The 23820-nt window shown below is 43.8% G+C and overlaps 1 protein-coding gene across 2 annotated transcripts; it reads left to right on the top strand.

The window, feature by feature from the left end:
• LOC121582522 (PH and SEC7 domain-containing protein) lies at positions 1 to 22060 on the top strand. 2 transcript variants are annotated; one of them, XM_041898382.1, is made up of 15 exons: positions 1 to 382; positions 1371 to 1465; positions 4500 to 5191; positions 5531 to 5621; positions 15100 to 17098; positions 17248 to 17328; positions 17458 to 17629; positions 17756 to 17845; positions 17963 to 18006; positions 18238 to 18410; positions 18609 to 18679; positions 18826 to 18974; positions 19254 to 19398; positions 19679 to 19825; positions 19930 to 22060. In XM_041898382.1, exons 3-15 carry the CDS (start codon positions 4655 to 4657, stop codon positions 20212 to 20214), a joined length of 3984 nt encoding a protein of 1327 aa, XP_041754316.1. In that variant the 5' UTR covers positions 1 to 382; positions 1371 to 1465; positions 4500 to 4654; the 3' UTR covers positions 20215 to 22060. The 2 variants fall into 2 exon arrangements, with proteins under 2 accessions (XP_041754316.1, XP_041754317.1); XM_041898383.1 differs by lacking the exons at positions 1 to 382; positions 1371 to 1465 and adding an exon at positions 1601 to 1902.
• Positions 22061 to 23820: the final 1760 nt, after the last annotated feature.

The raw sequence follows: 23820 nt of genomic DNA, 5'->3' as shown, positions 1-23820 counted from the left end.
TCTCATGCCACTTCTCCTCCCCCTTCGCCTGTCTTTCCCAGGCATATCCGTGTTGCAGAGGAGCAGAGGGAGGCGGAAGTCTGGGATCTGTTGTCTGGAGATGAGAGGTATCTGTCACAGAGGAGGAGTGGATCAGGACTTGTGAGTTGCATGCGTCCTCTCTGTGACACCCCAGGCTTGCACTGTGTGAGTGAGAGAGTCTGTAAGACTTGTTTGTTGTGGGTCTGTGCTGCAGCACCCAGATTGACAAGTCATTGGAGGGATTACGCCGTGTGCTGTAAACTGTCTGTCTACATAGCAATAAAGAGGTTTTCCCAGCAGACTGACTTAAAGCACAACTAGCTAACTGATCATATGATACCCCTTGAGAAAGCTTGAAAGGGTAAGTCGATATCCAAGTTTACTACGAAATTGGCAAGTGTTACTCTCTGAAACCTTGGTTGTTTTTAGGGACATTATTAACTTTGTAGATCTAACGGTGCATTTAATGTGTTTGAGTTTTTAATGATCGCAGCCGTGTTCTGCTATGACTAGTTTGCATCTGGTGTTTTTCCACACATTAATAATATACTGTATTTTAACCATGTTAGTCTGTTGGTATTTATGGTATCATTCAAGTTTGTGGTTTGATTTCTGCATATTTGTACATGTCATGTAGCGCCTTTGGTCGTGTTGTTTAAGAGTCAATGTGGTTACAATCAGTGTGGCATCCCATTCTGATAGCCTGTGGGCTGCTTCAACACCTCTAGACTCTAGAGTCTCATGCAAAATGTGTGCTAATACAACGGTCCACTGGTAGGGGATACTAACAGATCCACATAATTACTGGGACATTCACAAGTTCATGTAATGGTTCATCAGCTGCACTAAACCTTTGCCATTGTCTTCTTGTCGCTGTTCCTTATAACTTCCTTCCCTAATTTGGCTAAATTATGCTGGTAATTTAAAGGACAACTGAAATCTCTGTCTTATCAATGTACATTTATTCCTCAACTTTTAAAATCTGAAGACTTAATTACCAGCAACATTCAAATCCAATTACAGAGACTATTGTTGTAAATACACCAAACAATAGATAGGCCTGTATTGTGCTTGCATACGGGAACAATTTTCCTCAAATTATATTTCAAGTGGAACCTATGACCTCCTGAATACCTTCAAATCTTATACCTAAAGAAAGTTGATGACTGTAAAGTTTTTATCCAGACTCCAATGTAAGAGTAAAAGAGTTGGTACAACACGTGTGGGTCTTTATACAATCTCAGTGATCTGAAAATCCCAATCGGACAGATTCAATGAGGAAGTATGAGGTGCAGAAAGAAACGGTCCATTTATCATTCTAACTTTCTACCACTCTTTGTTATTGGTAGATGGAGTACCAGCCCAGCACCCTGACAGGAAATGAAAAATGAGCACCCACACAGGAAGTGTGGCCAAGCACTGTCCCGGATGTCGGTTATGTGACGTGAGTAGACTATTGAAGAGAAGACTGAGAGAGTAACAGACAGAAATGGAGTGAAAGTTTAAAATGGAGGGAATAGGTGTCCAGTATTTGTACCCTTTTCCACGTTGCCCTTCTTTTTATGACAGCGCAATTCTGAATACTTGAGGCTTAATATGAGGCTTCACATGAATCGTTACCAAGCTGTGTTTAATGGTTCATGGTTAGCAGTAGACATTAATATTCAGGACACCTGCTCACACCCCAACCCGCTGGCTCTCAATCTCTATCTCTATCTCGTTCTGAGGAGGCTGCTCTTCTGTGGTCAGGAAGTAAATGCGCCTCTGTAATGTTTCAGCAAAAGTAATTGCAAGGTGCATCCGTCGTGCCACGCCAAAAGAGAGAGAAGTAAACAGGGTTTATAAAATAAAATAACAGTGTTTGGTATACAGAAGTGAATGGTGAGTGTTGGCTTACATTTTAATGTTTTAGAGGCTCTGGTTTGTTTGTCACTGAACCATGGCTGTTTGTGTGTGAGAGGGACATGAACCGCCACTGGTCTATATTTTGGGATTTTGTCTTTCTGTCAATTTAAAGAATGTTAATCTCACACCATAGTCCAGTTTTAGAAAATGAATACAATTTATTAATTTAAATGTCTTACTGTAAGAGTCTTAATATATTGGTCAGGTAGCCAGTATTGGTGAGTAGATTTTAGACAGCAGGCAGCAGACTGGTATTTTCTCTTTGGTGTACTGTACCTGTTTAGATCGGCTTTCATTTCATAGCTGCATCGAAATATATATATATATATATATATATATATATATATATATATATATATATATATATATATATATATATATATATATATATATATATATATATATATATATATATATATATATATATATATATATAGTACCAGTCAAAAGTTTGGACACACCTACTCATTCAAGGGTTTTTCTTTATTTTTACTATTTTCTACATTGTAGAATACTAGTGAAGACATCAAAACTATGAAATAACACATATGGAATCATGTAGTAACCAAAAAAGTGTTAAACAAATCAAAATATATTTTATATTTGAGATTCTTCAAATAGCCACCATTTGTCTTTATGACAGCTTTGCACAGTCTTGGCATTCTCTCAACCAGCTTCACCTGGAATGCTTTTCCAACAGCCTTGAAGGAGTTACCACATATGCTGAGCACTTGTTGGCTGCTTTTCCTTCACTCTGCTGTCCGACTCATCCCAATCCATCTCAATTGGGTTGAGGTCGGGGGATTGTGGAGGCCAGGTCATCTGATGCAGCACTCCATCACTCTCCTTCTTGGTAAAATAGCCCTTACACAGCCTGGACGTGTGTTGGGTCATTGTCCTGATGAAAAACAAATGATAGTCCCACTAAGCCCAAACCAGATGGGATGGCGTATCGCTGCAGAATGATGTGGTAGCCATGCTGGTTAAGTGTGCCTTGAATTCTAAATAAATCGCAGACAGTGTCACCAGCTAAGCACCCCCACACCATAACACCTCCTCCTCCATGCTTTACGGTGGGAACTACACAAATTTCCACCGGTCTAATGTCCATTGCTCGTGTTTCTTGGCCCAAGCAGGTCTCTTCTTCTTATTGGTGTCCTTTAGTAGTGGTTTCTTTGCAGCAATTCGACCATGTGTATGCACTCACTAACTGTAAGTCGTTCTGGATAAGAGCGTCTGCTAAATGACTAAAATGTAAAATGTAAAATGAAGGCCTGATTCACACAGTCCCCTCTGAACAGTTGATGTTGAGATGTGTCTGTGACTTGAACTCTCTGAAGCATTTATTTGGGCTGCAATTTCTGAGGCTGGTAACTCTAATGAACGTATCCTCTGCAGCAGAGGTAACTCTGGGTCTTCCATTCCGCTGGCGGTCCTCATGAGAGCCAGTTTCATCATAGCACTTGATGGTTTTTGTGACTGCACTTGAAGAAACCTTCAAAGTTCTTGAAATTTTCCGGATTGACTGACCTTCATGTCTCTTAGTAATGATGGACTGTCATTTCTCTTTGCTATTTGAGCTGTTCTTGCCATAATATGGACTTCGTCTTTTACCAAATAGGGTTATCTTCTGTATACTCCCCCTACCTTGTCACAACACAACTGATTGGCTCAAACGCATTAAGAAGGAAATCAATTCCACAAATGAACTTTTAACAAGGCACACCTGTTAATTGAAATGCATTCCAGGTGACTACCGCATGGAGCTGGTTGAGAGAATGCCAAGAGTGTGCAAAGCTGTCATCAAGGCAAAGGGTGGCTATTTGAAGAATCTCAAATCTCAAATATATTTTGATTTGTTGAACACTTTTTTGGTTACTACATGATTCCATATGTGTTATTTCATAGTTTTGATGTCTTCACTATTATTCTACAATGTATAAAATTGTAAAAATGAAGGAAAAATTGAATGAGTAGGTGTGTCCAAACTTTTGATTGGTAGTGTATATTTTTGTATGAAACTATATTTAACTATACATTTTCACTATATGCCTCTCAAATATTTGTATTAATTATAACAGAGAAATGGATTACCTCTCAACAGTTTTCTTAATCTTAGCCTATTTAGTAATTTCAGAATCATCCAAGTTTGGTAGCCTATGCTGTTTGAGGCAACACTTTCTGGCCATGGTTGTTCATGCGGTGGTCACAATATATCACTGATCAAACGTTCTTATAAGGTTCTCAAAGATTTTGTTACAGGGACAGACATTTTTACATGCAAATCTGATTGGATACAGCATTTGATTATTGAATTATCAGCCTCAATTTAACTTCTAGAGTTGCTTTTTTCTTTCTGAAGGCAAATCTGGGACATTTCCGGGGACAGCTCTAGACAGGGACAGGTCACCAAAATCAGGGACTCTCCCCGGAAATTGGGGACGTCTGGTCACCCTACTCTACAAACACTACTTTTGGGAATTTATGAGCGAGGAGTCAGTAGTTACTCTGGGGTTTGCATGAATGTATGTTGTGTAGTCATTTTATTGTACATGAATGTTCTTGCTTACTAGGGCAGCACCGGAAGCTGTAACCAACCACAGGAGTCTACCATGACAGCATCATTGTGACCTAATTCCGAGATGGTTACCCTGCCCTGCACAGAGGAACGAGACTGAACTAAGCTGAACCGTATCTCTCTGCTTAGGACTGAGTGAAGAGAGAGGTTATGGAGGAGGCTAGGGTGTGCTCTCCTCTCCCAGACCTCAGGGAGCCAGACAGCCAGACATGGACCTCTATGGAGCTCCCACCACCAAGCAGGCCACTGGAGGAGGCTATTGGGTGGGGAGAGATGGGGGAGCAGGTGAACGAGGCAGACAGGGTGAAAGAGGACAACTCTCCTCAGACTGGAAGGACCTCTGAGGAGCCAGATGAGCACTGGGACTCCATGACTTTACCTGTGTACCCCATGACCTGTCCCAGTGTCCTTCTGTCCTTTGCCACAGTGCAGTGGGACATGCCTGACCCTTCCCCTGACACGCCCTTCCCCATGACTGACAACAGCTTGGCTGATGAGCTGGACTCCAGTGGAGCAGCCAGTCTGGACTGGACTGTGAGCCCGCTGTCCCTCCACCAGCAGCAGCAGCATGAATCCTGTATGACAGTGATAAACATAGAGCTGTCTGTCCAGGAGAAGACCGAGAAGCACAATAGACCGGAGCAACAGTTGCCTCTGGATACAGACCAGAGTGAAAACTCCCATCCGGTACGTCAGCCCGACAGGGAGGGACTGTGGTTGTGTGTCTGTTTGAGATGATAGCATTGGGTACTGTGTGTGTGTGTGTGTGTTTGTCTGTCTGAGAGAGTGCAAGAGGAAGATAATATTTAGGGTGATAAAATACCACTACCTCTGTGTTCATAGACACCAGTATTTAGGTTTCAGTCATAGGTGGGGAAGAGGTGGATGGAATATATACCGTTATACATATCAGTCATCTGAGACCAAGGTCCCTTCTGTCTGAGTGATGATCAACCCACGTCTTACTTAATCACAAGTTCTTCCTGGCCCGATGTTTATTGTTGACAACTGCTGTTGCAATTCCAGGCATGTGATACACCAAGCCCAGATGTGGAGGAGCATGCAGCACATACACAGGAAGCGGAGGCTTCAGCACAACAGCTATTTGAGGACCATGGTGAGTGCAGGCCCTAGTCATTGTTCACAAACTAATCACAGGCTAACTCTTATGTTATAAATTGTTAAAAGGTAAAAAATGCATCAGTTGGACAATAGATGAAGATGCTCCATATTTTTAGAATAAAACAAGGTCAGGCATTTTGGTGGGAATTCAGGTATTCCATTTATTGTAAAATGTCACTTTGTTATGCACTCATACAGTGAGGGAAAAAAGTATTTGATCCCCTGCTGATTTTGTATGTTTGCCCACTGACAAAGAAATGATCAGTCTATAATTTTAATGGTAGGTTTATTTGAACAGTGAGAGACAGAATAACAACAAAAAAATCCAGAGAAACGCATGTCAAAAATGTTATAAATTGATTTGCATTTTAATGAGGGAAATAAGTATTTGACCCCCTCTCAATCAGAAAGATTTCTGTCTCCCAGGTGTCTTTTATACAGGTAACGAGCTGAGATTAGGAGCACACTATTAAAGGGAGTGCTCCTAATCTCAGCTTGTTACCTATATAAAAGACACCTGTCCACAGAAGCGATCAATCAATCAGATTCCAAACTCTCCACCATGGCCAAGACCAAAGAGCTCTCCAAGGATGTCAGGGACAAGATTGTAGACCTACACAGGGCTGGAATGGGTTACAATACCATTTCCAAGCAGCTTGGTGAGAAGGTGACAACAGTTGGTGCGATTATTCGCAAATGGAAGAAACACAAAATAACTGTCAATCTCCCTCGGCCTGGGGCTCCATGCAAGATCTCACCTCGTGGAGTTGCAATGATCATGAGAACGGTGAGGAATCAGCCCAGAACTACACGGGAGGATCTTGTCAATGATCTCAAGGCAGCTGGGACCATAGTCACCAAGAAAACAATTGGTAACACACTATGCCGTGAAGGACTGAAATCCTGCAGCGCCCACAAGGTCCCCCTGCTCAAGAAAGCACATATACAGGGCCGTCTGAAGTTTGCCAATGAACATCTGAATGATTCAGAGCAGAACTAGGTGAAAGTGTTGTGGTCAGATGAGACCAAAATAGAGCTCTTTGGCATCAACTCAACTCGCCGTGTTTGGAGGAGGAATGCTGCCTATGACCCCAAGAACACCATTCCCACCGTCAAACACGGAGGTGGAAACATTATGCTTTGGGGGTGTTTTTCTGCTAAGGGGACAGGACAACTTCACCGCATCAAAGGGACGATGGACGGGGCCATGTACCGTCAAATCTTGGCTGAGAACCTCCTTCCCTCAGCCAGGGCATTGAAAATGGGTCGTGGATGGGTATTCCAGCATGACCCAAAACACACGGCCAAGGCAACAAAGGATGGGCTCAAGAAGAAGCACATTAAGGTCCTGGAGTGGCCTAGCCAGTCTCCAGACCTTAATCTCATAGAAAATCTGTGGAGGGAGCTGAAGGTTTGAGTTGCCAAACGTCAGCCTTCGAAACCTTAATGACTTGGAGAAGATCTGCAAAGAGGAGTGGGACAAAATCCCTTCTGAGATGTGTGCAAACCTGGTAGCCAACTACAAGAAACATCTGACCTCTGATTGCCAACAAGGGTTTTGCCACCAAGTACTAAGTCATGTTTTGCAGAGGGGTCAAATACTTATTTCCCTCATTAAAATGCTGTCACGATCGTTGAGAGACGGGTCGGACCAAGGTGCAGCGTGAAAAGCGTACATGTTTATTAACTCAATAAACATACAACAAAACAAGCAGTAACGTGAAGTCCTCAGGCTATACACATACAAGCCTAAACGGAACAAGATCCCACAATGCAACGTAGGAAATAGGCTACCTAAGTATGATCCCCAATCAGAGACAACGAGCGACAGCTGCCTCTGATTGGGAATCACACCCGGCCAAACCTAGAAATACACATTCTAGATCCTAAACATAGATATACATAACATAGAACTCAACAGAAAACTCACACCCTGACCCAACCAACGAGAGTTCTCTCGATCAGGGCGTGACAAATGCAAATCAATTTAAAAAAAAATTTACATGCGTTTTTCTGGATTTTTTTGTTGTTATTCTGTCTCTCACTGTTCAAATAAACCTACCATTAAAATTATAGACTGATCATGTCTTTGTCAGTGGGCAAAGGTACAAAATCAGCAGGGGATCAAATACTTTTTTCCCTCACTGTATATCAGGTAAAAAATATATACTTTGTGATAAAATAAATAAAATTATATGTGCCTCACTTGCATATACAGTGCATTCGGAAAGTATTCAGACCTCTTTACTTTTCCCCCATTTTGTTACATTGCAGCCTTATTCTAAAATGGATTTTCCTCATTAATCAACACACAATACCCCATAATGACAAAGCAAAAACAGGTTTTTAGAAATTTTAGCAAATGTATTAAAAATCAAAAACGGAAATATCACATTTACATAGGTATTCAGACCCTTTACTCAGTACTTTGTTGACGCACCTTTCGCAGCGATTACAGCCTCGAGTCTTCTTGCGTATGACGTTACAAGCTTGGCACACCTGTATTTGGGGAGTTTCTCCCATTCTTCTCTGCAGATCCTCTCAAGCTCTGTCAGGTTGGATGGGGAGCGTCGCTGCACAGCTATTTTCAGGTCTCTCCAGAGATATTCGATCGGTTTCAAGTTCGGGCTCTGGCTGGGCCACTCAAGAACATTCAGAGACTTGTCCGGAAGCCACTCCCGTGTTGTCTTGGCTGTGTGCTTAGGGTTGTTGTCCTGTTGGAAGGTGAACCTTCGCCCCAGTCTGAGGTCCTGAGCGCTCTGGAGCAGGTTTTCATCAAGGATCTCTCTGTACTTTGCGGCGTTCATCTTTCCTTCGATCCTGACTAGTCTCCCAGTCCCTGCCGCTGAAAAACATCCCCACAGCATGATGCTGCCACCACCATGCTTCACTGTAGGGATGGTATTGGCCAGGTGATGAGCAAAGCCAGGTTTCCTCCAGACGTGACGCTTGGCATTCAGGCCAAAGAGTTCAGGATTGGTTTCATCAGACCAGAGAATCTTGTTTTTCATGGTCTGAGAGTCCTTTAGGTGCCTTTTGGCAAACTCCAAGCGGGCTGTCATGTGCCTTTTATTGAGGAGTGGCTTCTGTCTGGCCACTCTACCATAAAGGCCTAATTGTTGGAGTAATGCAGAGATGGTTGTCCTTCTGGAAGGTTGTCCTATCTCCACAGAGGAACTCTGGAGCTCTGTCAGAGTGACCATCGGGTTCTTGGTCACCTCCCTGACCAAGGCCCTTCTCCCCTGATTGCTCAGTTTGGCCGGGCGGCCAGCTCTACTAAGAGTCTCAGTGGTTCCAAACTTCTTCCATTTAAGATTGATGGAGGCCACTGTGTTCTTGGGGACCTTAAATGCTGCAGAAATGTTTTGATACCCTTCCCCAGATCTGTGCCTCCACACAATCCTGTCTCGGAGCTCTACGGACAATTCCTTCGACCTCATGGCTTGGTTTTTGCACTGTCATGCACTGTCAACAGTGGGACCTTTATATAGACAGGTGTGTGCCTTTCCAAATCATGTCCAATCAATTGAATTTACCAAAGGTGGACTCCAATCAAGTTGTAGAAACATCTGAAGGATGATCAATGGAAACAGGATACACTTTGTAGCAATATTGATGTTACTCATATTGATGTTACACAGGAAACGGAAACCAGTTGGGACTTACTGTATGAATGTGCGGGTTGACAACATGCCTAGTAAAGTTTGCTTAACTATATATCTTTGTCTGTCGTGACTACAACGCAAAGCATATTAAAACATGGTGGCAGCGGTACTCAAAAGAACCTGGATCTCATCGATGTAAAGGAAGAATACATCCCAGGCGGCAGTTTGAAAAAGTGCCGCATTTACAGGCTAGTCATCGCGCCGAACGTTAACGTTAGCTAGCTATCGTATCCAATAGCTAGCTGGCTATTGGATACAAGCAGATTTGTGAGTAGCTAACGTTCCATTCTACGAATAAATCGCCATGGAAAATGCACTGAAACCTCCGGGAAAAATAGACTTTGATGATTGTAATTTAGCACTGAACTGGAAAAGATGGAAAGAGGAATTCAATTTGTACATGGCTCTTACAATGAGAGAAAAACCTGAGGATTACAAAGTGAAGCTACTGTATTATCTCATTGGGGAAAAGGCAGAGAGATTTGTGAGACTCTATGTGTGGGCAGTACAAAAGACAATATCTCTGTTGAGGAAGTAATTGCAGCACTGGATGCATTTTGTGATCCCAAGAAAAATGAAACAATTGAGAGATATAATTTTTTCATGCGAAGTCAGGGCCAAGATGAGAGTTTAGACAAATATCTCACTGAATTGAGGACTCTAGTGGCCACCTGCAACTTTGGAGTAATCACAGACTCTCTTATCAGGGACAGGATTGTGTGTGGCACATGTGACCCACACTTAAGAGAGCGCTTACTCAGAGAGACTGATCTCAGTTTAGAGAAATGCATACAGATTGGAAGAGCTGCAGAACAGTTCAGACAGAGAGCTAAAGTCATAAATGTGCAGGGCCCTGTAGCAGTGCATGCAGTAACACAGAAAGATAGACAGAGAGGGAGAGGAGACCCTACAGAGGGACAGAGCATTATACAATGCAGATACTGTGGACGGACACATGAGAGGAAAAAGGAAAAATGCCCTGCATATGGACAAAAATGTCAAACCTGTGGAAAAAACAATCACTTCTCTACGGTTTGCAAAAGTGCAGGGACCAGCAAGAGAAACAGAGTCCTGGCAATGGAAAATGCGTTAGCTGACTCAGAGAGCGATGAGGATGTTTTCTGCATCACACTAGGGCCAAAGTCAGAGAGCATCAACGTGGTGCAGGAGAAAACCACAGACCCCAATGCAGCTCGTTTTGCAACCATGCTGGTCAACAAAAAGTCAGTCAGATTTCAGCTAGATTGTGGTGCTAGTTGTAATGTTATCCCTGCAAACCTCATAAAAGCCAGTCACCTAGAGCCCTGCAGTCAGGTATTGGTGATGTATAACAAGAGTACTCTTGACGCCACTGGGGAAGTTTACACTTAAAGTGATCAATCCACGCAATAAGAAAACCTACCGAGTTGAGTTCATCGTAGTCAACAAGAATGTGCACAGGCCCATTCTAGGCAGTAAGGCTATCCAGGCAATGGAGTTGATTACTGTGCAGCATCACAACATCCTGGCCATCGAGAAAACAACAGGATCCTGGACTAAAGAGCAAATTAAACAAGAGTACTCTGATGTATTCCAGGGAGATGGATGCTTATCCGGCAAACTGAAGCTGGAAGTGGATGAACGAGTGGAGCCCGTCCAGCTGCCAAAGAGAAGAGTGCCAGTAGCACTATATAAACCACTTAAAGAGGAGCTCAGTGGTCTAGAGAAAAGAAGGATGATAAAAGCAGTTGAAAAAAGCACAGATTGGATTAGCAGCCTGATCGTAGTGAAGAAACCGTCTGGAATACTAAGAGTGTGCATTGATCCGAAACCTCTCAACAAGGCGCTCAAGAGGAGCCATTACCCACTTCCCACTATTGCAGACGTGCTGCCTGATCTGAACAGAGCACGCGTGTTCTCTGTTTGTGATGTAAAAAATGGATTTTGGCATGTGGAACTGGAGGAGGAATCCAGCAATCGCACCACGTTCTCTACTCCCATGGGACGCTACAGGTGGCTGCGCATGCCAATGGGAATCAGTCCAGCCCCAGAGATCTTTCAGAGGAAGTTGAACCAGGCAATGGAAGGTCTTCCAGGAGTCAAAATCATTGCAGATGACATCCTGATTGTGGGAGAAGGAGACAACGATGAAGCGGCGACTCTGGACCACGACAAAAACCTGAAAATGCTCCTGGACAGATGCAGGAAGCTCAATATCAAGCTGAATCCGGAGAAGCTGCAGCTCAGGCTGAAGGAAGTGCCCTACATTGGCCACCTGCTAACATCAGAGGGGTTGAAAGTGGACCCAGGAAAAGTGACAGCCATTAAACAGATGCCTAGGCCTACAGATGTGCAGGGGGTGCAGCGCTTCCTGGGCATGGTAAACTACCTAGCCAAGTTCTGCAGCCACGCCACGGAGCTCTGCGAGCCACTGCGACAGCTAACACACAAGGACTCACTTTGGGAGTTGTCAGAGAGACATGAGCAGGCTTTCAATCAAATCAGGGATGCCATTGCACAGACCCCTGTGCTGAAATACTGCAACCCAACAGAGCAGCTTGTACTACAGTGTGACGCTTCAGAGAGTGGGTAAGGAGCAGCCTTGATGTAGGGAGGACAACCAATAGCATACGCCAGCAGAGCCCTGACAGAGACTGAAAAAGGGTATGCACAGATAGAGAAGGAGCTGCTTGCAGTGGTGTTTGGCATGGAGAGGTTCCACCAATTCACATATGGACGAACTGTGGAAGTGCAGTCAGATCACAAGCCTCTAGAGAGCATCATGACAAAGCCTCTCCTCAGCGCACCAAAAAGACTACAACGCATGCTCATGAGACTCCAAAACTATGAGGTCAGTCTCCGATACGTTCCGGAAAACATGTGGTTCTGGCTGACACCCTGAGCAGGGCATACCTCACAGAACAAGACAACAGAGGCCCTGTGGAGGTCGAAGTGGAATCAATCAATATGATACACTACCTCCCTGTGTCAAGCAAGAGACTAAAGCACATCCAGAGAGCCACTGAGCTGGATCGGGAGCTCCAGACACTGAAAAATGTGATCCTGCAGGGGTGGCCTGAAGTGAAAGGACATGTACCCTTGGAAGTAGCCATGTATTTTCACAACAGAGATGAGCTGAGTGTGCAAAATGGAGTTATCTTCAGAGGTGAGCGAGTCGTTGTGCCTACTGCCATCAGGTCAGAGATAATGCAGAGAATCCATTCCTCACACATAGGAACAGAGGGATGTCTGAGAAGAGCTTGCGAGTGTGTCTACTGGCCAGGCATGAATGCACAGCTGTGAACATACATAGTACAATGTAGTACCTGCACAGCATGGGGTATGAAGCAGCAGAAATAAACGTTGAGGCCCCATGAAGCACCAAAGCGTCCCTGGGAAAAAATAGGGACTGACCTGTTCCAGTTCAACGACAGAGACTACATGGTCACAGTTGATTATCTCTCCAACATCTGGGAAGTGGACCGTTTGGAGAACACACAGTCGAAAACGGTCATTCGAAAACTGAAGACACACTTTGCACGCTATGAGATACCTGACATCCTTTACTCAGACAATGGTCCCCAGTACTCTTAAGACGAGTTCCCAAGTTTCAGCAAGGCTTGGGACTTTACACACAAACATAGTCTCCAGGATACTCGCAAAGTAATGGGAAAGTGGAATCGGCAGTGAAAACAGCCAAAAGACTGATGGCAAAAGCAAAGAGAGCAGGTGCTGACCCATACCTGGCCATGCTGGATCACAGAAATACCCCGTCACAAGGAACAGACAGCAGCCCTGCAATGGTGCTCATGGGTTGACGTACAAAGACACTACTTATAATGAGTGAAAATCTTCTGAGACCGGGGATGGTAAACTGTCAGCTGGAGAACTTCAAAGAAAGACAGCAGAAACAGGTGAAGTACTACGACACCTCTGCTAAGGATCTTACAGAGCTGCATCGAGATGACAGGGTGAGAGTTCAGCCAATCACAGGACAGAAACACTGGTGGCAGAGGGCCACAGTAGTCAGACCAGTGGAGCAAAGGTCCTATGAGGTGAAGACAGAACAGGGACAAGTCTTCAGGAGGAACAGGCGACACCTGAGGAAGAGCAGAGAAATAGAGGAGGATTTCCCCACTGTTGAGGAGCCTGGCACAGAGCCAGTAAACAGACCACCAGCTGACACCCAGCAGGGTGCTGAACACAACCTAGAGGTGGACGCTGCACCTCAACAAGTAGATCCAAACATCTCAGGTCAAGCACCTCCTGATGTAATCAACACTCCCCACACAAGGTCTGGTAGGGCCATCCGAAGACCTATACACCTGAAAGACTTTGTGGGAAGGTAAAAATAATAATAATTAATGGACAGTCAGAGACAGTAAACCAACATTCAGTTCACGTTCCAGTTTATTGCAGACATGGACTACAAGCCAAAGTTAGGTGGAGTCTGCCTTTGTTGTAAAAATAAAAAAAAATAAAAAAAATAAAGAGAACATGTAGCAATATTGATGTTACTCGTATTGATGTTACACAGGAAACGGAAACCAGTTGGGACTTACTGCATGAATGTGCGGGTTGACAACATGCCTAGTAAAGTTTGCTTAACTATATATCTTTGTCTGTCGTGACTACAACGCAAAGCATATTGAAACACACTTGAGCTCAATTTCGAGTCTCATACAAAGGATCTGAATACTTATGTAAATAAGGTATTTCGTTTTTTTTTTGTTTTTTTAATGTGCAAAAATGTCAACCTGTTTTCGCTTTGTCAATATGGGGTATTGTGTGTAGATTGATTGGGATTTTTTTTTATTGAATCCATTTTAGAATAAGGCTGTAACGTAATAAAATGTGGAAAAAGTGAAGCGGTCTGAATACTTTCCGAATGCACTGTATACACTGTTTTCATTTGCATACATGACAAAATGTATATAAAGGGGTGGAACTGGGCTGCAACCACCAAAAACTTGCCCTGTCGCTTATACCTGTGGCTAGACTGCCTCATTAATTATTAATTACTGTTGTTGTCATGTATTCTTGCATAATTCAACAAGTGTGTCAAGAGAAGGATACTATGCGATTTAAAATCAAAACGCCTGGCTCTAAATTACACCTATCAATACATACTTTACATTATTTGCGAAATCAGACATAATTTAACTTTAATCCAAGTGTTCATTTTCTGAAGTTGCTTTTATTTCAGCGCATCTAATTTGTAAAGATTTCAACTGTATTAAATCATTACTTTTTACAATTGCGCAAAAAATCAACACCCATCAACATAAAGTTAACTTTCTTCTCTTTCTTGTGATGTAAGTGTCGAGACGGTGCGTTTAATCTCAGACGAAGCATTCTTATAGATGCAACGGAAAGCCAATGTATTGAGCTCATTTCAGCCATTACCGGAGTGTGTTTGATGGGTAATTACACATGTTTTTGCAGTCGTTACGTTAAGGGAAAAAAACAATGACACAAGCAAGAGTGGGAAAGAGTCACCTGAGTAAAATGAAAGCAATCAATCCAGCGACATGATTTAAGTGACAAGTGGATTTTGCACCCCCCAAACACAGGAAATAGATGTCTGAAAAGGAGAGATCCTTAGGTGGGCGGGGCATGGGCTTTGCTACTTATATTAGCATACAGCTTGCATTTTTCTAAACACTGATCGTTCCACCCCAATTTTAATTTTGTACAGTTCATTGAATAATTCTTGACATATTCTGATAGATGCAACCCTTTCAAATGCTTTTGACTTCTCATGCCACTTTTACTTCATAAAGTACAGAGTAACTCGGTCAATGTTAATATGGGTGTCTGTGTGTTCAGACTCTCTTTTAGGAAGCTCTCCACGGCCAGAGACAGAGAAAGGGATGGGACAGCCTGTGACAGAAGAGACTATCCCACCCTCTGACCGAGCTCCTAGCCCTGTACAGACAGGAGAGTCAGCGACTGGGCTGGATAGTGAGAGTGAGAGTGAGAGTCTAGACTCTGTACTGGGAGAGGAACAGGAACAGACTGGCAGAGTGCTAACTATACTGATGAGTTCAGAGCAAGGATCAAGCTCTACGAACTATGAGGAGAAGGAAGAGGAGGAGGAGAAGGAACAGACTGTAACTAATTTAGATTATAATGGAGATTGTGACGAGCAGACGGAACAGACCGAGCAGTCAGAGGGGAGGGAACAGTCAGACAGTGAGGGGGAATCTGAGATGATAGAACTCTTAGAGCACCTGTTTGAGCCAGCTGAACTGAAAGAACTGTCAGAACTCACAGAGAAGTCTGAACACAGTGGGCAGTCAGAGCCTAACCACACAGAACAGAGTGAATACAAAGACAACACAGAGACAACAGAGCAGCAAGAAGAGTCTGAGAAACTTGTAGAGTCCGACCAGGTAGAGCATTCAAATCAGTCAGGGGAGGAAGAACAGCAAACTGAAGAGGCCCATTTACAACCTGCAGAACAGTCAGACGAGACAGAACACTCAGAACAATCAAAAGAATCAGAGCAGACGGAACAGTCAGAGCAGACAGAATGTTTAGAATCAAAACAATTGCAACAGACACAACATTCTGAGCAAACAATGAACTCAGAGCAGACAGAATTTTCAGTGCAGATGGAACCACAGACAGAACCATCAAAGCAGATGGAACACTCCGAAGATTCTGAGCAGTCAAAACAATCAGGGGAGACAGAACAGTCAGAACAGACGGAACAGTCAGAGCAGATGGAACACTCAAGGGATTCTGACCAGTCAAAACAATCAGGCGAGACGGAACAGTCAGAAAAGACAGAACAGTCAGAGCAGACGGAACAGTCAGAGCAGACGGAACAGTCAGAGCAGACGGAACAGTCAGAGCAGACGGAACAGTCAGAGCAGACGGAACAGTCAGAGCAGACGGAACAGTCAGAGCAGACGGAACAGTCAGAGCAGACGGAACAGTCAGAGCAGACGGAACAGTCAGAGCAGACGGAACAGTCAGAGCAGACGGAACAGTCAGAGCAGACGGAACAGTCAGAGCAGACGGAACAGTCAGAAAAGACGGAACAGTCAGAGCAGACGGAACAGTCAGAGCAGACGGAACAGTCAGAGCAGACGGAACAGTCAGAGCAGACGGAACAGTCAGAGCAGACGGAACAGTCAGAGCAGACGGAACAGTCAGAGCAGACGGAACAGTCAGAGCAGACGGAACAGTCAGAGCAGACGGAACAGTCAGAGCAGACGGAACAGTCAGAGCAGACGGAACATTCAGAGCAGACGGAACAGTCAGAGCAGACGGAACATTCAGAGCAGACGGAACAGTCAGAGCAGACGGAACAGTCAGAGCAGACGGAACAGCCAGAGCAGACGGAACAGTCAGAGCAGACGGAACAGTCAGAGCAGACGGAACAGTCAGAGCAGACGGAACAGTCAGAGCAGACGGAACAGTCAGAGCAGACAGATAACAAACCAGTACATTCAAAGCAGTTAGAACTACGTTTTGTTGAACAGTCAGACCATACAGAAGAGCAGAAACACTCAGAGATTGAACAGCCAGCGCAGACTGCACTGACTGAATTGACAGAAGAGGATGAGCAGACAGAGCATTCCAAGCAGGTAGAACAATTGGAACCGAAAGAGTATACAGAGGATTCATGTTTGCTGCCCAGGGAAGGAAGTGGAGAGCAACTGGAGTCTCAGGTACAGCAAACGGAGGCCTCAGAACCAGTGGTGGTCCATATGAATGGTGGAGGTTTGGACAGGGAGAGGGCCTGCAGGCTGGCTGAAAGACTCTACAGGCTGGATGGGATCCACAAGACAGACGTGGTCAAACACCTAGACAAAGAGTAAGAACTAAAGGCTGCAAAACACGGAGTGGCCAAACTTTACATTACATGGGTCTTATGCAGTATGTTCAGAGTTTTTTTTCTCAGAATGTGTCACCTTGAATCATGAACTTGACCTGTCCTTGTTTCTCTGCCCCTCTCTAATTCAGCAATGTCTTTAGCCAAGCTGTTGGGGAGGAGTACCTCAAGTTCTTTGACTTCACCGGTCAGAGTCTGGACCAAGGCCTGAGGTAAGTCCTTCACACTTTCTAATGAGATTTCTCCTAGTTCACTATAATAGTAACAAGTAATGCTCTTAAATTAACATCTTCCATTGATAAATCATCTTCTACTTCCTCTATTTTGCCCGCCTCTCCCAGGTCTTTCCTGAGGGTGGTGGTGCTAATCGGTGAGACCCAGGAGAGAGAGCGAGTACTGCAGCATTTCTCCTGTCGCTTCCAGCAGTGCAACCCTCACACCTTCTCCTCTTCAGGAGAAGTACTCACACTCACCTGTGCTGTGATGCTTCTGAACTCTGATCTGCATGGACAGGTGAGTCCCCACTGCAGTGATGAAATACTGTGGCAAACATGCAGATATTCAGGACTTTCACTGAAAGGAAATGGTGTTGTGGGTTATGTACACATTTAAACATCATGTTTGTGTGTCTGTCCTCAGAATGTGGGTAAAGCCATGTCTGTGTCCAGCTTCATCTCCAACCTGGATGGGATGAATGTGGGTGAGAACTTCAGCAAGGAGCTGTTAAAGGTAAGATTATACTCCTCATTCCACACCTACTCAATATTTCAGTACAGACTGTTAAGTGTCCTTATGTAAGACTTAAGTGTCCTTTCAGTGTCCTTCTTTCTCTTGTTTCTTTCTCAGGCTCTCTACAACTCCATTAAGAACGAGCCTCTGGAATGGGCAGTGTAAGTAGTCTGATTTAAGAACAAGGAAGTGGGTAACATTATTCTAAACTATTTACCACCAGCTGTTCAGTATCCCTTTGTCCCCAATGCTGATATACAAACTGTAAGCCTTCCTGTTGCTTTCCCCAATATATTTGGATTTCATTTCACCTCTCATATTTTAATTCCTCTTTTATTTAATCTCCATTGCTTCTTCATTCCTCCCCTCCCCTCTCTATATGCCCTGTGCAGTGATGAGAAGGAACTGAAGAGCTCCATGCTGTTGGCGGAGGACGCTAAAGAGGACGCACCCTTGCGCTCCAAGAGCAACCCGTTCCAAGATGTGCCTCATGACAAGAAGGCCACAGTGTTCAAACAGGGCTTTCTCAATCGCAAGACCCACGCTGACATCGATGGCAAACGCAGTGAGTTGGATTGTGACACTGTTTGCACAAAAACATAGGAACTAAAATGTCAGGGCAATGAACCGTGTACAATAGCATCATAGTGTTTTGATTAATCTTTTGATGATTCATCAGTCTGACTAAATTATTTAGTGTGTGAGTGTGTTTGAGAAGAATCCTTTGACCTCAGGAGTGATGTAATGTAACTGTGTCTGACAGCTCCTTGGGGGAAGAGAAGCTGGAAGACCTTCAATGGAGTGCTGAAGGGAATGGTCCTCTACTTACAGAAGGTTAAAGTCATCTCCTCCTCCTCCTCTTTCTTGTCAACTCCTCCTTTTCCATACTTTCCATTGCACGGCCTCTTGATAATGTCCAGGATGCCTTTCACACTAATCCCTCACTGCTTGTTACCTTGTCCAACCCCCCACCCCCACAGGATGAGTATAAGATGGCAGAGTGGCAGAGTACAGAGGAGGTGGTCAGTGTGCACCATGCCCTGGCAGAGCGGGCAGCAGACTACACCAAGAGACCACATGTCTTCCGTCTGCAGACCGCCGATTGGAGGGTCTTCCTCTTCCAGGCCTCGTGAGTCTACTGTGTGTGTGTATGGTAGCGGTTGTGTCAGAGAGAGACAGGAACTATATGTAGTATTGGAATTGTGAATCTACGTTTGTTACGCATGGGACTAATATGTTTGATGGTGTGAAGGAACAAACAAATGAATCAGGATGCAACAGTCCAATAATCCCATGACTTTGTCTTTAATTCACATGATATGTTCTTATACAGAATATAAAACTAATATTAGATATATGTTAACTAATACAGTGTATTCTATGTACATGGACTTATTGTTGTCCTCAGCTCCACAGCAGAGATGAACTCATGGATCAACCGTATTAACTTGGTGTCAGCCCTGCACTCCTCTCCTCCCTTCCCTGCTGCCGTGGGCTCTCAGAGGAGGTTCTGCAGACCCATCCTGCCTGCCTCCCAGTCTGCTCACAAACTGGTACTGTACTCACCATACACTCTCGCACTCTTGGTTCACTCCCCAGAGTCCCTGTTGCTTTGTTTTCTAATCTAGTGCATTGTCTTCATCTTTGTAAATTGTGATATTTAGGGGTATAGTAGTACTTTGACACTGTATGTGCTATAGTTGTGCTGAGGCAAGTAGGGTAATCTGATCCTAGATCTGTGTTTAGGGATCCTAGATCTGTGGTTAGGGACACCTTCTACCTGGTGTGTTGTGAGCCTGTTCACTGAGCCTGGCTCTCTGCTGCCCCCTGCAGGAGAGACAGCTGCAGTCCCATGCTCGCATGCTGCTGTCCTTCCAGGAGGACCTGGCCTACCTGCAGCAGAGTCTCCCTGAGAGCCGCAGGGCCAAGGCCAAGGAGCTGGAGGAACACCGAGTCAGAGAGGAGTACCTGCAGCATGAGGTGTGTGAGAGGGGGATGAGTGTGTCGGTGTGGGTTTGTGTGTGTGAGTATGTTCTTGTTTGGTCTCTAACTCACAATCCCTCTGACCCCACCTCTCCCTACAGAAATGTCGCTACGAGGCCTACATCCAGATGCTGGAGGCCTGGAAGGGTTTGAACCAGTCAGTCGACACTGAGGTGGGAAACAGCGAGCTCAACCTGTTTGACAGAGCTGTGTGTAAGGACACAGTGGATGAGGAGGGGGAGGAGGGAACCCTGAAGAAGTCCCATTCCAGCCCCTCCCTGGATCTGGAGATGGCCTCACCCCACGTGGTCAAAGTCAAACGCAACATCTCGGAAAGACGGACCTATCGCAAGATCATCATACCGCGACGCAACCAGGACATATGAGAACAGGTGCCCAAAAGTGATGCACACATGACTCTTACATGAGTTTTTAATAGCTCTTTTTAGGACATAGACACAATGTGTTACTTCCAAGCACTGTCATTTTTCATTTTCAGCTTGCAGTTATTTAGCAAGAAGGCAAAAGTCAATCTCAGGGAACTTGCTTGAGTCCTTTTCTTTGTTACATTTGCTTTACATAAAAGTATTTTAGTTCATATTTGTGCACTTTCAACTTAACAAAATTAATTAAACCTCAGAAGTCAATGCTCCTTGCTGAGACAGGTGAAGAAGAGTGATAATGTTTGTCTCTGAATTATTTTATTCCCTTTAAAACTCACATGGACATACCTACACCTCTGAATTTTCTGTGATATGTTGAGATTCCTGTTTATTTCTATTAGAAAGGTATCTGCAGTTACAAAATGTTACTTGTTTGCTCCATATGGTCTAAATGCAGTGTGCAATTATAACCTCAAGAGGGTGCTATACAACAGCATATTACACATGAAGGCACGTACAGTTTGACAAATCATCAACATTTTGTCAATATGCTCATTTTTGTTATGCATTCTTGTATCTTTTATGTAATTTTATATAAACATACTTTGATTGCATCTCCATGAAAGATTAACACTACTGTAACATTTCACTATAAGTATCACATTTATTTTCTGAGAACAGAGAAGGTTATGATAGTTCATTTATATCAATCCCAATTAGACTTTTTGAGTTTAGTTCAATTATCCATCCCAATTCTTCGAGCTGCCAGTCACATATGCCCTTGTGGTAATAGGAATGGCATAAAGGGAATTAATAGCAGACAAAGACAACTTTTTGATCTCTCTCGGTGGCACATGGAGGAATTCTGGGTCGTTTTGTTCTCTTTCAGAGTGACATCTTCAGCCGCGGTCAACCTGGAGTGTCTCAATAAAGAACAGGATGTTTCAGAAGACCCCCACATTGCTCCTTAATGTCACTGTTGTGGATGACAGACAGGAATGTGATGTGACAATAGGTAACACAGTGAGGGGTACAGACAATACAGATGGGGCTAACCTTGTCTGACTGGGCTGGTCTCTTCAGGATCAAGATTGGTAGCTTTAACAGGAACATTTGTACATTCATAAATCATTTATACATACAAAATAATTTGCTTGGGAACCACCTTTTTCCAGGCCTACTAGGACCCAGAGTTTTTCTTGTTCAGGTCACTTGGTAAGGATAAAGGAAGGGCCCTTCTTATGAGACATGGGTTCATCAAATATGTCATTTTATGTTATTGCTGATACAGGACCTGGGTTAATGTGATAATGTTTATGTGTATGTATTTTCTGTGAAAATGGTTCCTATTCATTTATTTGAATAACAACAGACTATTAAGATGAAGTCAGATTGTAAAGATGTGAATGATTGGCAAAAGATTGGCAGGAGCCTCAGGCCATGACAATGCTCCAGGTGTGTCTGCCTGATAAACTGAAAATAAGCCATCTTGGAAAACCTTCATGTTATTGGTCTGTTGTACATGAATTGCAACAGTAGGAGAAATCCAGAAATCCTACTGTTCTGAGGCAATGTTAACCTGTTAAACACGAGGCCTCATTTATCAATCATGTATAGGCACACATCTGTGCGTAAACCATGCGTGGGATTATTTCCACGCAAAGTGTGAGATTTGTCAATATGACCGGTTGCTTGAGAGTGTGTAGATTTACACACAGCCATGACCATGCATATGCACAGGGCCAAGTGGTGGAATAAGGGAACTCCTTGTCAAGAGTAGAATGGGGGAAATATATGTTGAAAATGTGTGAAATTGTGAGAGTAATAATTAAATACATTTTAGATTTCATTGTATTTCCATTGTGAATTCATGCAACAGTCGGAGCATGCCGATCGGCATCTCACAGCCCTCGAGCCAATGTTTTGGATGCAATCATCAGCTAAACGAACAGTAACACATACCATTTCCATACACAATCGCACAACAGGTTGAAGTCAAGAGGGGTTTCTTTGCCATGATGTCATCAATGGGTTCCCAAATAGGAATGGAGCAATAGACGGCACTCAAATCGCCATAAAATCCCCATCCCAAAACGATTTCAACTATGTGAAAAGAAAAGGCTTCCACTCTTTATGTGCAGGTGATAGAAATATTTGATGCGGAAAAGCTGCTGCTGAATGTGCTGGCAAGGTGGCCAGGTGGAACGCACGACTCGTTCATTCTGCAGAACAGCAATGTTGGCCTATACACCTACAGCTGCAACCTGGTCTTAGAGCATTTCGTATTATTCTGTGCATAAATCCAAGACACTCCATTTAGTATGATATGTTACTTTTCATATGGTATGTATTAATTTGTGGATGTCGATCATCCATTTCGTATGATATGTTACGAATTACTATTAGTATCATGTTACGAATTTGCAAAATGTACTATATGTTACAAATTCTAGCTAGGTGGCTAACGTTAGGTAGCTGGCTAGCATTAGCTAGGCTAGGGGTTAGGGTTACAGTTAAGGTTAGGAATTAGCTAACATGCTAAAATGTAGCTAATTAGCTACAAATCTAAAGTTGTACGTGATGAGATTTGAACTCGCAACCTTTGGGTTGCCAGACGTTTGCGTTATACGCCCACCCAACCACCCTACTTTAGTTTTTGCCTTAAGTAACAATCTGTCTTATGTAACCATGCCAAACATAACATATCATACTAATTTGAGTGTCCCGGCTTTACATTTACTATATTACATCTAGTCTATGAGACCAGGCTGGCCTAAAGGAGACCTCTTTTGAGGATGGATGGCTGTGGATTGTTGCCTACTCATTTGTCCTAATGGTCCTCTCTTTGTAGGTATGTTTTTATTTTTACTGGTCAAGCCACAACTGAGCGAGCCAAATAAAACCTTTTGGTTGTACTCAATCTCTGACACTTGCACTTCTATTTCAGTCAAAAAAACATTGTAGCTTTTTTTGGTTGTGCGGTTGTATTTCATGGTACGGCATTGTATATACCCCACAGGCTTTAAAGGGATGATTTTGACCATATATGGTTAATTAGGGGCGTTTCGAAATGCAAACGGCCAAGGTACTGCAAGAGCACCGAGGCTGAGAACAAATTGGAATTTATCAATAGTTATCTCCTACTGGTGTGCATATGACGCTGGTAGGATTGTTTGATAAATCACACTTTTTAGGCATATGACCATTCTAAATTCAGTTCTAAGTAGTATTTTAGAATAGTTTCTATGCAATATTGATAAATGAGGCCCATGGACATTAATACATTCACATAGGGTTTCTTCTTAATGCATGCAGGGAAAAAATTGCAGTGCATACTTTGGATTTCATCAATGGATGGGTCTTGACCCAGGCTTTATGCATGGCCTTTGGACCATGACAGCAGCAGTGGTGCTGGGTTGGAGTGCCATCATGCTCCTCCACTCCGCACAAAGAGTGGCCATGGCAGTGAGGCAGGCAGGACTCAGGCTTGCATTAGCAGAGGTTAGGGCCATACTTCAGATGGAAAGGTCCTGTTTTTGTTCCGCCTTGTACTCCCCATTCTGTGGACTGGAGAGCTTTGTGGCGCTCTGTCAGGGCTGGTTGGGTAAT

The sequence above is a fragment of the Coregonus clupeaformis genome, chromosome 15 (genome assembly GCF_020615455.1).
Source record: "Coregonus clupeaformis isolate EN_2021a chromosome 15, ASM2061545v1, whole genome shotgun sequence".
Classification (NCBI taxonomy): domain Eukaryota; kingdom Metazoa; phylum Chordata; class Actinopteri; order Salmoniformes; family Salmonidae; genus Coregonus; species Coregonus clupeaformis.
Note: the sequence above shows the minus strand (reverse complement) of the source record. Positions and strands in the feature narration are given on the sequence as shown.

Excerpts from the sequence above, each read along its gene's own strand:
- LOC121582522 (XM_041898382.1), top strand. The coding sequence starts at position 4,655 with ATGGAGGAGGCTAGGGTGTGCTCTCCTCTCCCAGACCTCAGGGAGCCA. Across the intron at positions 18,411-18,608 it reads TGACATCGATGGCAAACGCA|CTCCTTGGGGGAAGAGAAGC; the intron begins GTGAGTTGGATT and ends TGTGTCTGACAG. Across the intron at positions 18,975-19,253 it reads GTCTTCCTCTTCCAGGCCTC|CTCCACAGCAGAGATGAACT; the intron begins GTGAGTCTACTG and ends TGTTGTCCTCAG.